The sequence below is a fragment of the Neolamprologus brichardi genome, chromosome 1 (genome assembly GCF_056152115.1).
Source record: "Neolamprologus brichardi isolate AB-2024 chromosome 1, ASM5615211v1, whole genome shotgun sequence".
Classification (NCBI taxonomy): domain Eukaryota; kingdom Metazoa; phylum Chordata; class Actinopteri; order Cichliformes; family Cichlidae; genus Neolamprologus; species Neolamprologus brichardi.
Genome location: NC_142104.1, coordinates 11,754,051 through 11,772,548, shown reverse-complemented (window position 1 = coordinate 11,772,548; position 18,498 = coordinate 11,754,051). Strand labels below are relative to the sequence as shown.

The window sequence follows — 18,498 nt, the reverse complement described above, 5'->3', positions numbered from 1 at the left end:
TAAGGACCCCAAAGCGCTTTACACAACCGGTCATCCACCCATTCACACACTGGTGATGGCAAGATACATTGTAGCCACAGCCACCCTGGGGCGCACTGACAGAGGCGAGGCTGCCGGACACTGGCGCCACAGGACCCTCTGACCACCACCAGTAGGTAACGAGTGAAGTGTCTTGCCCAAGGACACAACAACCGAGACTGTCCAAGCCAGGGCTCGAACAGGCAACCTTCCGATTACCAGGCGAACTCCCAACTCTTGAGCCACTATCACCCCTAAATAAATGACTTCTTGTGTCTTCCACTGATTGCAAATGAAACATTGATGCAAAACCTTTGACTGTGTTTAAAGCTTCAGGTTCAGCATTTCGGCCTGTGTTGGTTTGGAAGTAAAAGTAGCCATATTAGGATAATAAAGTGGAAGCTTAATTTTCCAGCTCTAGGTATTTTGACTTGGTTTCTTCTGATCCAACAATACTTGAAGTGCTTCCAATAGAAAGTACTCAAGATCACTATCACATCACTCTACTTGTACAGCACATCTGCTTTTGCTGAAATGGCAAATCTCAAATTCAGGGTTGCAGTGAGCTTTGCAGTAACAGAGAGGTGCCTGTTTCCTGTAATGTTGCATATGTTCTTTGGCATTTTGTTGGCTATACATTTTTAATAACTACTAAGCTTTAACACAGCTATCTAGCCACATATCCAAACCACTGCTGCACCATAGCAACAATCCACCGACTGTGACTCTGGGGACTCTTTGTGGCAAGTGAAAGGCTAGGAGGTTGTTTTTAAGTCAACCACAGGACACTGTTGATTGAATAATTAATGTGTGACTTCATGTAACAGACAAAAAAGGGGACACTGGGTCTCCATTCCTGCCCTTCCAAGAATGCTATCTGTCTGTTGAGGAAATATGACCAGCTATCCTCCTCTTCCCTTCTATTTTATTATTTCCTGGTCTTCCCTTCCCTCTGATGAGCTCCTTACCTCCCCTTCCTCTCTACTTCTGGTTAGCTGTTTTTGACCTCTGCCCCCTTATGTGATCATGCTAAAATGGCACGCACACGTCCATGACCCTGACACACAGCTGACACACACGCACACACACTCAGAGATATCAACCGGGCCACTGAATGTTCTTGACAGCGTGGAGAAACACAGCTGGTTTAAAACACAGTGAGATGAGACTTTAATGTGTGTGACCAGGGACTCCTGCTGGCATCCAAACACTAACAACTAACAATAGAAACACACATATGGTCAAAAAAAGACACACACACACTTACACATGCTCGACGACCACAGCTAGCACAAACCAACAAGGTACAGCACATTATTTATGTCACCAGCACACAAACACGTACAGTCTTTTTTGATATCCGTGTCCTTTAATTCCCACACAGACATACTTTCATACACACATATGCACACACAGATGCACACATAATCCCTTCATTGCATGTGCACCGTCCTTGTGCTTCTTCCCAGCCATGTTTGTATGTATAGTGTGAGTATGTGTGTGTCTGCGAGTGCGCAGCCTTCACAGTGAAACACTGCACCAGAGAGATTGGAATCAATACTTTCTGCTCCGTCATTTGTCACATCTTTACAAGGCTGAAGCCATCTGAACACCAGTCTATTCTACTTTGGTGCCATTTATCAAATTGCCCCACGTTGCAAAGATGAACACACACATCCACACACAAATATACACAACTACATACCCGAGGGCAAACAGATGCAGCATGCACATACTCTCTTCACTATTGTCTAAACTTTTGCACCATAATAAAGGACATGACAAACTGATGTGTTGATTGCCACTTTGTGATAGAAATGTTCATGAATAAAATAAAATAATAAAATAAAAAAAAACAATTGAAAGTGACAAAGGTAAGAGAGAACCCTTTGGGCCTCTTGGCAGTTTGATTTTGGGATCTTAGTCACCCCGTGTACATTTAATTTGCTAGTATAGTCTAAAAACTATTACCTAGGAAAATAGTTATAGATTTCATTTAAGCAAAAGTAGTAGTCAGGGTATGCAGCATACAAGCAGTTCTGATAAACAACAGGAGGAGCCAGAGGTTGGAAAAGTATTGACTTCTCCACTCATCATAAGTTATCCTACCCAAATATCACTGCACATCATTCCACTAAAAAGACAAGTGCCATCCCACGCATCTCTGCGCTTAGTCAGCTCAGATTGCTACTGGGAAGCCCTGAAGAAATGCAGAAGGACCAGGAATACAGATCACATTATCTAAAAAAGGAAACATTAATTTTAAATAATTAACTAGGATTAGTGCTTCAGGGACAAAGGGAACAATTAGACTCAAACACAGCAATATAGAAATAAGAAATACCAGAATGTCAACACAATCCAGGCACTTACAGGTTTGTGCCTCCTGACAAAATGCTCTAATTTCAGTTCATACAATATATATAAAGCAATATATCAAGACACACTTCATTTACACTTCAGTTATAATAAAATCTTATGACATCCCTGTGGGGGACAAACAAAAATCCAGATCAAGGTAATCGGCTTTTCATTTATCACAAATCATTTGACTGTCTGGAAATGTATTTGCTTCAGCTTTTCTTTAAAACACAGAAACATACTGTGGCATGTGCAAAAAAAACATTAAGGAGTTATTGAACTTCCAATTATGTCGCCAATGAGTCTCTCTGGCTGAGCACCACCTTGTGAATAAGCCGACTGCACCTGAATGGCACCTCCCACTTACTCGTCTGTTCCTCTTATTATGTTTCATAATACCGATGGGTCTTCTAGAACCTAGAATTGGAGTATGCTACATTTGATCACCTTAATCTGTGGCTAGATTTGAACTTACCCATATTCCTCAAACACATCAAAAACTCTATACTGATGGCTCCAAAATTCATTGTATTGTATTCACTCACACAACCACTGCACATGAGACACAGGTGAAAAGACATGATCTGAACTTTGTGACATGGTGGAAGCAGCCATCAGATTAAGGGTTGATGTGGCTATAAGGGGAAGGACGTGGTCAGCAACTCAGGTAGACTGTGGTGTTTAAATGATGCTCATTTGGTGCAAAGCGGCCCCAAGTGTGCCAAGATAATACCTCTCTATCACAACAAACTACACTAAAGTATTTATATGAGTTCCTTTGCCACTCAAATGCTCAATTTGAACTTAAGCAGGTGGTATTCACCAGTTCTACATACCAGCATTGAATTGCTGGCATGCAATTGGCTAATTAGATGTTTGCATTAATAAACAGTTTAACAGGTAGTTCTAATGAAGTCGCTGGTGACTGTGTGTGCTAATACAGCTTCACAACAGGAGAGTCTGATGTTTAGAATTATGTGAAAATAGTTTTAAAAATGTTCAATTTAATGATAATATATTCAGCTGTTCTCATTTTAGCCTGACTAGAATGCACAAAAAAGAGCTCAGTCAGAGCTCTAAATTAAAGTAGAGATAAATTCAAAATGCTTTGATATAAATTGTGGAATTCACCAATAACTGCCCCAGAATTTCATCTGAGTACATCCAATTTAGGATCATGTGAGTCAGCCTATCCCAGCCGCCATAGGGTGAGAGGCAGGGTACAATCTAGACAAATCGCCAATCCCCAGAATTTAAAGACTGAAAATGTATCATATTTTTTTTCACTTTGTAAATATATTTACAAAGGTAACATCTTGAAAGACAACATCTTGCAGAAAAGTGATGAGATTTAAGTTATAGAGTGTGTTTTTTGTAAGCACCATTATCTTATCCTCCAGCCACAGTTAGTGATGAATGAATGTCACAAAAGCAATTTTTTCTTCTTTGTACACACTTGTGCCTTTTATTATCAATAATAAAGAACAATATTGGAATCTTAATGAATCTTACCCCTCTGTGATCTACTGAACAAAACAAAATAAACTTTATTTTTCCTGTCTGTACCACTGGTGTTTCACACACTAGCCAGCGTTTTTTTTTTCTTCAAATTGTCTTGACGTGAACTCTTGAGCTATGTTTTTGGTTAAAAGATGATGAAGATTTTGAGTGAAGTTGCCTTTGTCCAAACCCATCAGGTATTTTTCTGTAACCGTCCTCACTGAGTGCCTTGTGAGTGTGTAACAGGATCTTGGAAATTTCAGCGAGATTGCTCCACTAACCAATTTTCCTGAACCCTGTGGTAACATTCCAAAAAGCCAGATATGACTTTATTCAATTCATCCACAAACGATAAAGCAATTTGGCTCCGACCACTTTCGGCTGCCTTACACATGGCCTGCCACACACACACACACACACACACACACACACACACACACACACACACACACACACACACACACACACACACACACACCTATACGGGTTTCTATGTATTGCAAGGACACTTTTTCCAAACCAGCCCAGGTGGTGGACTATGGGGACACCACTTTCCGCTTGCCCCTGAGAGATGCTGAATACGTCAAAAAATCTGTTTTGAGCCACAGAGCACAGATCTCACTTCAAAGTTCCTATACACGCAACACAACTAGAGATATAAGAACCTGTTTTTTTGCAACCTTATCAGGACATAGATAATTAGGTGAGAAGCCCCGCCTATGAAAATATTAGACATTTTAACACCCAACAGGATTTGTAAGGACACTGGCTATACAACACACATACCTGTCACCAAAGTATATTATAGGGCCAAAAATGAATAAGTGGGACATGGCTAAACTCAAACACTACTACTGCATATTAAAATTAATAGTTAACAAAACGTGGTCTTATGACAAAAATCGAACATCACAAAACACAAAGACCTGAATTTGAGAACTAGCTCAATGCAATTTGCAAAGACAAACCTTATTCTTAGATTTGTATTGGAGCCATCACATATTTATAATGTGAATTCCCTATAGTCTTTATGAAATGTCTAATGCTCAAGTCAAAGCAATACAGGGATAAGAGTTCCAAAGGTAACTTTTCAACCATGAATTTACAGGTCTTCTCTGTTAAAGGCTAGCAATTAAAGGTTAGATTTCCTAGTTGGTATATTATGCATTTACATTAAGCACATATCTTCCTTAATTTGAGTTATACAACTGCTGATGAGAATTTGCTTTTAGGAACTTTTCCCCTCAGTATAAGAAAGCCTCACTGAAAGACAAATATTCAGTTCCAAAAGAAAAGGTTCCAGGGTTGTGTATCTTCAGAGTTCTTGAATTGGTAATAAGATACATGCTCAAGCACAGAAAAGGTGCTTTTCACATATCATGTTCCCTTTAAGTACGGTCTTTAGAGACAAAAAAAAATTATATATATATATATATATATATATATATATATATATATATATATATATATAAATAATAGCCAATCTGATGGTGAATACTCAAGTTTATTTCAACAAGAACACGTGCTTTTTGCAAACATGACATATATGTCAAACATCTGTGTATATATTTTTGTAACTTGATTAATCGTTTAGCGGCTGTTCCTTTTTTTTAGAGTTATGCCGCGGTTCCTGACGAAGTCTCTCACATTTTGAACAGAGCGACTGTCTAATACAGGACGTTCAGCATTTTTACACTGTTTGATTTCTGTCACAGTGGCTAGTTTCCCATTTGCAATGTGCCCACGGAAATGTCTCATGACTGCTGCAATCTCTTTGGGAGACCATGGACATTTTTGTCTCCTTCGAGGATTTTCCCCTTCTGCGCCATTTCCAGGGAATGCTACAAGGGGGAGAGAAAATAAGATCAGCTTACTTTTGATTTGTTAATTATTAAGTTATTATAAAGTTACTCTTCAAGAACAATATGGATGTAAACATCAAATCCATTTCATGGTACACATATCAAAAAGAAGTCCAGGCATTAACCACAGCATTTTTTCACTTGGTTTAAATAGCTGTGGGGCTTTAGATTTACACGGGGGTTTGGCTTTTTGCCATGTTAGATAAATACAGTGTCTTAAAAGCTATATTCTGATTAGAAGATCTAGCTCGTTCTTTCCCGCAAAAACATTAACTCAAAGAAAACTATTAAAGATAGAACTTCTAACTATGTGAATGCCACGGGACACCCAATTACAAAGTGACATTAGTTCCCATCCAGTTTCATCATGTCCTCCTTTATTGTCCTCTACTTCCAATCATGCAGAATCCAGGTTCAACCCATTACTTCAGCTTTGTCCTCTGATCTTTTCACTTAGTTTGTCAAGCAAATTATTCCTCATTTCCACCACTCTTATTCTCATGTGATTTTGTACTGTAACAGTAGCCCAGTTCAGACCTGGCATTATGACAAGTTCTGGGTGATCAGATACAACCAGCATTAATGAAAACTCTAAAGATATCCAGGATACTTTGAGGACTCATTCAAGATCCAGTGATGTAAGGCACACATTTGTTTCCATTCCTCTGAAAGTCAAAACAATCTGTTCCGAAGACAATGTAGGACAGTCTACTCTGATGTCATACTCAGCAAAACAAGATGACTCACATGAAACCTCTTTCTCATTTGATAAAAACCGTGAAACATGGGAGATTAAAAAACATTTGAGTCAGAAATAACTCGTGCAAAAAAATATTAGTTTAAAGATGTACACATTTACAGAATCACCAACACTGACAATAAACTCTCATATTGTCTCTTAAAATAAAAATAAAAAGATTTCAATCAAAAGGTGATCTAACATGCCAATGTAGTTTTCATATATGGTTTAAAAAGCAAGATAAGCAGTTTCCCATCTTTGTTTTCGAATAGTTATGAACATTTGAACTGTTAATCAGGCTTTTGAAGATGATTAATGGTAAGTATTAATATGCAATATTAGTATTTAAGCTGAGTTTACTGGAGCTTTAAGTGAGCCAACTTTCAAGTCGATGTGTACTGTAAACCTATGCAGACAGATCAGTATTTAAGGCTTTACTCTCACCATCCACTGGAGCACAACTTGGGCGTCATCAAGATATTACAAAATAGAGCAAAGACACAGCGGCCAGGGAAGCACAAGAACATGACATCAAGAAGGCCCCGAGTAAATGAGGTTATCCCAGCTGGACTTTTGTCAAACCTGGGAAGGCACCTAAAGAACGCTCCAGCCAATCCAGGAGCGAAGAAGGACAAGAACAGCTGATACGGATTTTCTTAAAAGATAACGTCTCTGTGGCTTTCAAATCCCAAAACTGAAATAAGAACCAAAATAAGAAAAGTATTCTAATGTTGAACCTGAGAAGAAAATTCCTCATGCCAACTTTAAGGTCATACTGGATATTAGTCATGAACTATGCAATGTTTGTAAAATTCTGGCATGTCATATTGACCAAACTTTCATATCAGATCTTGTCAAACACTGTTACAGAGATAACCATTTGCTAGTCTGTTGTTCAAAGAATCTGTTCAAAGGTGTCTTGATATTTTAAAATATTTTATTCTTGTGGTACCTCGTGATGTGCCTTCTCCAGCCGAGTCCACATCTGTAAATAGAAAAGTAAAACAAAAATATCACAAACAACATGAGTGGCTTGGTAATCATGGAAGAGCCATCAATATGCAGGGTGGTGGATAGTTATACCGTTTGAGGTGTTTGGAGGTTCCTCTACAGGTGGCATAGTACTCCTCCCTATAGTACAAGGAGTATTTTAGCTCAATATAGCAGTCACATTTTCTGTTCCTGTTTAGACTTTCCTTTAACACGAAAATAATTTTCACTAACAAGGAGAGAGGCACCCATAAATACAAGTAATCCTCAGGTCCATAGCTCAGTCCTAAAATGACTGAAGAAGTTTAAAGTTACATTGACCATTTCTTCAGCTGGCATATCAGTGAATTGTCATGATATATCTGCAGTACCAGTTAAAACTTTGGACACACCTGTTTATTCATTCTGAATTTGAATAAGCATTGTGTCTTTTCAAAGTAATCTTAACTGCATTTCCCAAAACTAGAAAGCATTTTACTAGAAATAAAACATAAAAGCCATCTACAAAGATGAAAGACATCAAAAATCCCGTCAAACACTGTTACAGAGATAACCATTTGCTAGTCTGTTGTTCAAAGATGTCTTGATATTTTAAAATATTTTATTCTTGTGGTACCTTGTGATGTGCCTTCTCCAGCCGAGTCCACATCTATAAATAGATAAGTAAAACAAAAATATCACAAACAACACGAGTGGCTTGGTAATTATGGAAGAGCCATCAATATGTAGGGTGATGGATAGTTATACCGTTTGAGGTGTTTGGAGGTTCCTCTACAGGTGGCATAGTACTCCTCCCTGTAGTACAATGAGTATTTTAGCTTAATATAGCAGTCACATTTTCTGTTCCTGTTTAGACTTTCCTTTAACACGACAATGATTTTCACTAACAAGGAGAGAGGCACCCATAAATACAAGTAATCCTCAGGTCCATAGCTCAGTCCTAAAATGACTGAGGTCGCCAGTCTCCCACAGGACTAACACAGAGAAAAACAACTATATGCAATCACATTCACATCAATGGGCAATTTAGAGTGACCAATTAACCTAACCCCAGTTTCTTTGGACTGTGCGAGGAAGCTGAAGTATGCCGAGAGAACCCACGCAAACATGGAGAAAACAACTCCATGTTTGCGGACCCTGGACCGATGAACTCAGGAGCGTCTTGCTGTGAGGCAACAGTGCTAACCACTATGCTAACGTCCCGCCTTATCGACTGGGCAGCCAAGTCCAATAAGTGCACTTGCTGGGGTTAGGATAAGCGGAAGAGATGTTCTCGGCATACCTTGTAAAAATGTAAACACAATACTCCAACAGTCCAGTTATAAGACAATCATCATCAGTGGGCACACTGTAGGAAGTGGGTAATACTGTCAGAGGTCCCTGGAGGTACCTCAACAAATTGCCTAGTTCCCTTTTCTGTAGTTGAATAGTGTAGCTCAATATTAATGCTCTGTTGCGTTGTGGTTGATTCATTTACACACATCTCTGGCTAGATATCTGTAGCATCACAACACAAAACTATCAATGTAAGTACTATTACATTTTTTGTACTGATCTGGTTAGACCTTTCTTTAGTGACATTATTTGACAGACATCAATCTTTATGACTATGTCAAGAATAGCTTAAGCAGTGTATTAACCTCAGCCCAAAACAAATTAAGACATTTTCAATACTTAAGACTTACAGTGCACATATAATCCTTACTACTACCTTTTAAATAACTGTGTATACCTGAAACATCTCACAATATTGCATTCAACTGAATACTACATAAATATGAGTTGTTTGTTGGTGCATTTACCCATTTTTGTTTGTGCTGGTGGGTATTCTTTGTCAGCCTCGCCGTCTTCACTCTCACCAGAGTCTGTCAAGTCTAGGTTATCTGACAAAAAAATATGTTAAGCAGCATCTTGATGCATTCTCAATCATCCAGGTAAGTAAATCTCCAAGAGTTGATTCTGTTCATCTGGACATAGCGTTTTGTGGGAAAAACGTTTCGTCACTCATCCAAGTGACTTCTTCAGTCTCAGCTTACTGCAGGTTTCCCCAATCTTATAAACAGTACATTTGCATAATGACTGAAACCAGCCCACTGAAGGAACAATGGGCTGGGAGGTCAGTTCCTTAATCTTAATTATGCAAATTCTCATGACCATTGATCAACAACCACTGACCAAAACCCACTGATCAAAGACCACTGATCAATAGCCATGAGTACCATACACAGAGAGTTGGGGAATGGCTGCAATCACAGCACTGTAAGATGGCCTTAGGCCCCCTCCTTGATTATGAATCGAGGCATTCTGAATGCATCAAGACGTTTTAACCCACTTTGGCAAGGACGGCCTGAAGCTTGTACGTCAGTATGAGCAAACAGCACGTAAGATGGTGGATTACAGGAACCACCTGAGATTCAGCCTCAGATGCAGACAAAACCGGATTACTCCTAAAAGTCTGCAAATGAGCTCTTCGTTAAAGGCTTCCGGGCAACAAAAATCCTCCAGAAGGCACAGCATCAGTTGCTTAATGAACGGGTGAGGCAAACAAATTTTACCATGGACATGCTAAAATCTCAAGAGGAGCGGATCCAACAGAGACTGACAATGCTTCTAGATGAGAATACTCTTAAAAAGGTGTTTGACTTTACTGAGAAGGCTCGTCTAGCACAGCACAAGAAGTCTAAGACCAGGCAACAAAGGAAGTTTGACTTACTTGTTGTACGTCGGAAACCACGGCAAAATACGGAGAGTGTCCTCAGTGACCAGAAGAGACAAGGATGCGACACAGAGGATGTGGACAAGTGGGTGAAGAATTTGTCTGACAGACAGCTCACCGAAACAGAGAAAAACATCCTTGCTCAAGGGCTGAATTTTGCTGTCACACCGGGACAAATCCCGCTAGTGGAGCTGATCACAGCCACAGAAACAGCAATTCGTAACAACAATATTGCAGAAATGGAAGCATAGCAACTACAGACGAAAGTTTTGGCCTGTCTCAGCAATGCAAAGCCCCCAGCATCCAAAATCACCATGGAGAGGAAGGTGCTCCACCTGGAGACTCTGTTGTCCTGCTGGGAGACTTCAATGCTCACGTGGGTAACGACAGCAAGACTTGGAGGGGCGTGATTGGGAGGAACGGCCTCCCTGATCTGAACCCGAGCGGTGTTTTGTTATTGGACTTGGCCATAACAAACACCTTGTTCGAACATAAGAGTGTCCACAAGTGCACGTGGCACCAGGACGCTCTAGGCTGCAGATCGATGATTGATTTTGTAATCGTATCACCAGACCTGCGAACATATGTTCTGGACACTCAGGTAAAGAGAGGGGCTGAGCTGTCAACTGATCACCACCTGGTGGTGAGTTGGATCAGGTGGCAGGAGAGGACGCTGGACAGAACCGGTGCACCTAAACGCTAGGGGTGCAACGATACTCGTATCGATATTGAACCGTTTGATACAGTGCTTTCGGTTCGGTACGCATATGTATCGAACAATACAACATTTTTAATTTATTTTATCAACTTCCCTTCTGACGATGCTGTCTGTGTTGAGCGCTCAGTGGATCTGCGCTCGACAGTGCAGCCTAGGCGGAGTAGTCGAACGCAGATTCACTGAGCGCAGGGCAAGCTAGCGAGACAGAAGCTAAGCTCGTTGCAACATGGCAAATTGAACCTCCCCCACCCTCATTCAGATCTGGCGTTTGGAACTATTTTGGTTTTCATGTGAAGTATGACCCTGAAGGTAAGCGCGTCATGGATTAAAGTAAAACAGTATGTTGGATGTGCCAGCAATGCTCAATTACATGGGTGGGAACTAGTGTGTTAGCGCAGTTAGCTCGTTGTGTTGGCCGTCCAGCCCCACGCACAAGGCAATCCGCAGTAGCTCGTTAACGGAGGTGTTGTGTCGTTAACCTCATTTCAGATTAACGCTGACAGCACTAGTGGGAACACAACGAATATGACTGCACATTTACTCCGACATCATCCTAGTGCAAAGACAAGTGGAAGCAGACAAAAACAACAAGCATGCATGCTACAAACTTTACCCGAGTCATTTAGACAGCCGTTAGCACATGATTCTCCTTATGGGGACCTGATATATTTAATATGGTGCTGAGAATATAGCCCAGAAGAAGCGTATAGTATAGCTTTTATTTTGGAAAGAGCCATTTCTCTGTAATAAACTCTCTTTTCCAAAGATGAGTGATTCCTCAATCAGATACAGGGCTCGCAAAATATATGTCAATGCTTTTGCATTCTTTCGGAAATGTAGCTGGGTAATTATGTCATTGGCATCGGTGAGCCACTGTCAATATGTGACATATTGAAATTGCGTTTGAATTTGCGCTTGTTTTTTGCTTTCACTTTGCAATCGTGCGAACTGCGTATAGAGAGCGACAGCACTGATTGGTGAGTGATGATAATTTGCGCACCAATTCCTCTGACATCTTATCAATCGTTAGCTTACTATGCAAACATGACAAGTGAAATCTCCCGCAGCAAGCTTAAACATGTGAGAGGTTGATCGCGCAGAGAATCGCTGAGCGTTATGTGAGTGCATGTGTAAAAGCAGCAGGATATATATTTTAGTTCTGCTGAGCCAAATAAGACAGGTCAGGGTGAAGAAGTGACAGCCAAACAAAGCTTACCACAAAACGGAAAAGTTATGACAAATCAGACTATAAGGCAAAAAGAAAGTGCAGCTTTATGGTTTCATGGACAAAAGAATTTCTGTGGCTGCAATATGACGAGCTAAATAACCAGGGCTGCACATAAGTGGTCCGCAGGTGCGCATTCGCTGTCAAAATAAAAAACGCGCACAAGATAAGAAGTTGCAACGCGTGTTTGCGTACATAGGATTTTCTGGAGGAGGACAGACATTTGTTTAGAACTCTTAAAGATGTTGAAGAAGCAAAATCCTTTAAGCAATTACTTTGGTGTTCCTTCACCTCCAAAGAAATGGAGTCTAAACCACAAAAGAAGCGCGTATTCTCAGAAAAGTGGTTGCAGGAGGTGAGCTGGCTTCAAACAAATGATGAACGCACAGAGATGTGGTGCAGAATGTGCCGTGAAAATTTAATAAATGACAAATTAATAAAAAGGCATGAACATTTTTTTTGTATCGAAAAAATATCGAACCGTGACACCAAAGTATCGAACTGAACCGAACCGTGAATTTTGTGTATCGTTGCACCCCTACTAAACGCGTAGTGAGGGTGTGCTGGGAACGTCTAGCAGAGGCCCCAGTCCGCAAGATCTTCAACGCACACCTCCGGCAGAGCTTCAACAGCATTCCGAGGGAGACTGGGGACATTGAGTCCGAATGGACCATGATCAGCGTCTCCATTGCCGAAGCTGCTGCATTGAGCTGCGGCCGCAAGGTGGTTGGTGCCTGCCGTGGTGGTAATCACCTAACCAAATGGTGCACACCAGAGGTGAAAGGAGCCACCAGGCTGAAGAAGGAGTCCTATCAGGCTTGGTTAGCCTGTGGGACTCCGGAGGCAGTCGACAGGTATCGACAGGCCAAGCGGAATGCGGCTCGGGCAGTGGCTGAAGCAAAAACTCGGGTGTGGGAGGAGTTCGGGGAGGCCATGGAAAAAGACTTTCGGACTGCCTCGAAGAGATTCTGGCAAATCGTCAGGCGTCTCAGGAGGGGAATGCGGTGCTCTACCTGCGCTGTGTATAGTGCTGGCAGAGCGCTGCTGACGTCGACTGAGAAAATTGTCAGGCGGTGGAAGGAATACTTCGAGGACATCCTTAATCCCACTGACACGTCTTCCGAGGAGGAAGCAGAGTCTGGGGATGAGGGGAATGACCTACCAATTTCCGGCGGCGAGGTCACTGAGGCAGTTAAACAACTCCTTGGTGGCAGAGCCCCTGGTGTTGATGTGGTCCGCCCCGAGTTCCTGAAGGCTCTGGACGTTGTAGGGCTGTCCTGGTTGACACGCCTCTACAATGTTGCGTGGAGATCAGGGGCAGTACCCCTGGACTGGCAGACCGGGGTGGTGGTCCCCATCTTTAAGAAGGGAGACCGGAGGGTGTGTTCCAACTACAGGGGGCTCACACTCCTCAGCCTCCCTAGGAAAGTCTATGCCAGGGTGCTGGAAAGGAGAGTTCGTCTGCTAGTCGAACCTCGGACACAGGAGGAACAATGTGGTTTTCGTCCTGGTCGCAGAACACTGGACCAGCTCTTTATCCTCTCAAGGATACTTGAGGGTGCATGGGAGTTTGCCCAACCAGTCTACATGTGTTTTGTGGACTTGGAGAAGGCATTCGACCGTGTCCCTCAGGGTGTCCTGTGGGAGGTGTTGCGGGAGTATGGTGTATCAGGCCGATTATTACGGGCCATTCGATCCCTATACAACCGTTGCCAGAGCTTGGTTCGCGTTGCCGGCAGTAAGTCGGACTCGTTCCCGGTGGGTGATGGGCTCCGCCAGGGCTGCCCTTTGTCACCGGTTTTGTTCATAATTCTTATGGACAGGATTTCTAGGCGCAGCCAAGAAGTGGAGGGCTTTCACTTTGGTGGCCTCAGAATCTCAAGTCTGCTTTTTGCGGATGATGTGGTTCTGTTGGCTTCATCGGGTGAGGGCCTCCAGCTCGCAATGGAACGGTTCGCAGCCGAGGGTGAAGCAGCGGGAATGAGGATCAGCACCTCCAAATCTGAGGCCATGGTTCTCAGCCGGAAAAGGGTGGAGTGCCCACTCCGGGTCGGGGATGAGTTCCTGCCCCAAGTGGAGGAGTTCAAGTATCTCGGGGTCTTGTTCACGAGTGATGGGAGAAGGGAGCCGGAGATTGACAGACGGATTGGGGCTGCGGCTGCAGTGATGCGGACGCTTCACCGGTCCGTCGTGGTGAAGAGGGTGACCGAAAGAACGAGATTGCGGACACAAGCAGCAGAAATGAGCTTCCTCCGAAGGGTGGCTGGCCTCTCCCTCAGATATAGGGTGAGAAGTTCGGCCATCCGGGAGGGGCTCAGAGTAGAGCCGCTGCTGCTCCACATTGAAAGGAGCCAGCTGAGGTGGTACGGGCATCTGACAAGGATGCCTCCTGGGCGCCTCCTGGGCGCCTCCTGGGCGAGGTGTTCCGGGCATGTCCCACCGGGAGGAGGCCCCGGGGCAGGCCAGGACACGCTGGAGAGATTATATCTCTCGGCTGGCCTGGGGACGCCTTGGTGTTCCCCCGGATAAGCTGGAGGAGGTGGCTGGGGAGAGGGAGGTCTGGGCCTCTGCTTAGGCTGCTGCCCCTGCGACCCGGCCTCGGATAAAGCGGATGAAGATGGATGGATGGACGGGTGAGAGATGTCATTACGGAGGCAGATGAAACCATGGTCTTGTACGACGTTACATCTCTCTTCACTTGCATCCCAGTCACGGAAGCATTGAAGGTAGTCCGTAAGAGATTATGACACCAACCTCAGCAACAGGACCACTCTCAGCATCGACCAAGTGTGTTTGCTTTTGGAACTGTGTCTTCATTCCACCTACTTCACATACAAGGGTCAGTTCTACAGGCAGAAACATGGGTGTGCCATGGGCTCCCCAGTTTCACCCATCGTGGCCAATTTGTACATGGAAGAAGTGGAAAAGAGGGCTTTGCTATCCTACCCTGGAACACCACCAATCCATTGGTTCAGGTATGTGGATGACACCTGGGTGAAAATCAAATCTCAGGACGTACCACAATTCACGGATCACATTAACTCTGTGGACCGACACATGAAATTCACCAGGGAGGCTATGAAAAGTGGCAGGTTAGCTTTCTTAGACTGAGATTTCCATCAGTAATGGGGGACATCTAAAAGCTGACGTGTACCGTAAACCTACACATACGGATCAGTATTTAAGGTTTGACTCTCATCATCCACTGGAGCACAAACTGGGTGTCATTAGGAGCGAACACCATCCCCACTGACACAGCGGCCAAGGAGGCAGAAGAACATCACATCAGGAAGGCCCTGAGTAAATGTGGTTATCCCAGCTGGACTTTTGTCAAAGCTGGGACGGCTCCTAAAGAAAGCTCCAGCCAATCCAGGAGAGAAGGACAACTGCTGCCCAAACGAAAACCTGTAGTGATCCCATATGTGTCAGGAGTATCGGAGCAGTTGAGACGCATTTTATCTAAACACTGGGTCTCTGTGGCTTTCAAACCCCAAAACACTGTGCCAAAAACTAGTCCACCCCAAGGATCGGGTCCCCCGACACAAACAGAGTAAAATAGTGTACGCTGTTAAGTGCCAGGAGGATTGCCAGGATTTATACATCGGGGAAACCAAACAACCTCTGGCGAAGCGCATGGCACAACACAGAAGAGCTCTCTGTGAATGGTATTCATGGCCATTGATCAGTGGTCTTTGATCAGTGGGTTTTGGTCAGTGGTTGCTGATCAATGGTCATGAGAATTTGCATAATTAAGATTAAGGACTGACCTCCAAGCCCATTGTTCCTTCAGTGGGCTGGTTTCAGTCATTATGCAAATGTACTGTTTATAAGATTGAAACCTGCAGTCAGCTGAGACTGAAGAAGTCACTTGGATGAGTGACGAAACATTTCTCCCACAAAACACTATGTCCAGATGAACAGAATCAACTTCAGCTATGTCCAGATGAACAGAATCAACTTTTTGGAGATGTTAAACAGCAGGTACAAACATTCCTTGTTTCTCTTAACAGCTTTAATGTAAAAGTAAGGTTATTAAATATATTGTGTTAAGAACACTCAAAAGCTTAAAAACTAGACACCTTAAAATACTATCTACTTAGAAATACCTTCAATTTCAATCTCTTCCAATGTTTTGCCTTGGAGATTTCCAAGGGTCCCTTTCTCCATGGCAAGTAGTAGTTTTGATATTTTTGCCAGCTGGGTTGTAGCCTCTGGAAGTCTGTAAAATTCTCTGTGGACACGGATATCATGGCCTAGAAAGTAAGCAACTTGGTCAAGCTCGTGATTTTTTAGGTTCAAGACGTGTGACAAAGTTGCAACATGCTTGCGTAGCTGTGTTGACCTAAGGAGTTCAGGACTTTGTGCACGACAGTCATTTGCATAAATCCTGAGACAGTCCTGTCCTCTGTAAGGAGTCAAACAGTTGGGTCTTGCAAAGAGGAAGGGGTTTTCTTCCGGGACTCCACACTCTAGTCTTCTGCTTATGAGCTGCGTTAGGGCTTCAACCATGTCTGGTGATAACAGTACAGCAACCTGCTCATCAACTTCAAAGGAGGACGATGCCATGGGCACAGCAGCTTGAGAACGGTCAGGGTGCTCTGAAACCTTGTGCAAGCAAACACAAAAGTACATTAACATCCATTCAACACAGATACGTTGAGACTATACAATACAATTATGAAGGTACACTGGTTATTGACATAAATGAGGTAAATGTAATGAATTAATATTGAGTGAAAATTAATTCTCCAGTGTGAACCAACATGACACTCGGCAGTATCCACACACAGTCCTCATAATGTAGGTATCTTACATTAACCAACACTATAGGACTTGTGTCTAACACCCTCACTATCAACATCCAAACAACTCGGCTGTGTTCTTGTTGCAATAATAACAGCACCAGAAAATTAGTCACCTGCTCATCAACTTCAAAGGAGGACGATGCCATGGGCACAGCAGCTTGAGAACGGTCAGGGTGCTCTGAAACCTTGTGCAAGCAAACACAAAAGTACATTAACATCCATTCAACACAGATACGTTGAGACTATACAATACAATTATGAAGGTACACTGGTTATTGACATAAATGAGGTAAATGTAATGAAGTAATATTGAGTGAAAATTAATTCTCCAGTGTGAACCAACATGACTCTCGGCAGTATCCACACACAGTCCTCATAATAATGTACCTGAAAGCTTCATACACTGCAGGGTCTCTGTTACACACAGACTTGAGAGCCCATCTTTCAATAGACTTACGCATCCAAAACACACACAGTCCTCATAATGTAGGTATCTTACATTAACCAACACTATAGGACTTGTGTCTAAAACCCTCACTATCAACATCCAAACAACTCGGCTGTGTTCTTGTTGCAATAATAACAACACCAGAAAATTAGTCACCTGCTCATCAACTTCAAAGGAGGACGATGCCATGGGCACAGCAGCTTGAGGACGGCCAGGGTGCTCTGAAACCTTGTGCAAGCAAACACAAAAGTACATTAACATCCATTCAACACAGATACGTTGAGACTATACAATACAGTTATGAAGGTACACTGGTTATTGACATAAATGAGGTAAATGTAATGAATTAATATTGAGTGAAAATTAATTCTCCAGTGTGAACCAACATGACACTCGGCAGTATCCACACACAGTCCTCATAATGTAGGTATCTTACATTAACCAACACTATAGGACTTGTGTCTAACACCCTCACTATCAACATCCAAACAACTCGGCTGTGTTCTTGTTGCAATAATAACACCACCAGAAAATTAGTCACCTGCTCATCAACTTCAAAGGAGGACGATGCCATGGGCACAGCAGCTTGAGAACGGTCAGGGTGCTCTGAAACCTTGTGCAAGCAAACACAAAAGTACATTAACATCCATTCAACACAGATACGTTGAGACTATACAATACAATTATGAAGGTACACTGGTTATTGACATAAATGAGGTAAATGTAATGAAGTAATATTGAGTGAAAATTAATTCTCCAGTGTGAACCAACATGACTCTCGGCAGTATCCACACACAGTCCTCATAATAATGTACCTGAAAGCTTCATACACTGCAGGGTCTCTGTTACACACAGACTTGAGAGCCCATCTTTCAATAGACTTACGCATCCAAAACACACACAGTCCTCATAATGTAGGTATCTTACATTAACCAACACTATAGGACTTGTGTCTAAAACCCTCACTATCAACATCCAAACAACTCGGCTGTGTTCTTGTTGCAATAATAACAACACCAGAAAATTAGTCACCTGCTCATCAACTTCAAAGGAGGACGATGCCATGGGCACAGCAGCTTGAGGACGGCCAGGGTGCTCTGAAACCTTGTGCAAGCA

At 42.7% G+C, this 18,498-nt stretch overlaps 1 protein-coding gene across 2 annotated transcripts; it reads right to left on the bottom strand.

The window, feature by feature from the left end:
- Positions 1-5,364: 5,364 nt before the first annotated feature.
- On the bottom strand, positions 5,365-16,767 carry LOC148106301 (uncharacterized). Of its 2 annotated transcripts, XM_087852554.1 has the most exons (7): positions 16,236-16,767; positions 9,273-9,353; positions 8,218-8,265; positions 8,087-8,119; positions 7,564-7,611; positions 7,433-7,465; positions 5,365-5,720 (listed from the first exon to the last, which is right to left on the bottom strand). In XM_087852554.1, exons 1-7 carry the CDS (start codon positions 16,765-16,767, stop codon positions 5,470-5,472), a joined length of 1,026 nt encoding a protein of 341 aa, XP_087708680.1. In that variant the 3' UTR covers positions 5,365-5,469. The 2 variants fall into 2 exon arrangements, with proteins under 2 accessions (XP_087708680.1, XP_087708698.1); XM_087852572.1 differs by lacking the exons at positions 7,433-7,465; positions 7,564-7,611.
- Between the last annotated feature and the right edge of the window lie 1,731 nt (positions 16,768-18,498).

What these genes read in the sequence shown, in the direction of transcription:
- LOC148106301 (XM_087852554.1), bottom strand. Translation starts at nt 16,767, where the DNA reads ATGTTAATGTACTTTTGTGTTTGCTTGCACAAGGTTTCAGAGCACCCT. An exon ending in GGAAGAGATTGAAATTGAAG is followed by an intron (nt 9,354 to 16,235) that starts GTATTTCTAAGT and finishes TTTTTTTGTCAG; the next exon opens with ATAACCTAGACTTGACAGAC. An exon ending in TGGAGAAGGCACATCACGAG is followed by an intron (nt 5,721 to 7,432) that starts GTACCACAAGAA and finishes TCCCCCTTGTAG; the next exon opens with CATTCCCTGGAAATGGCGCA.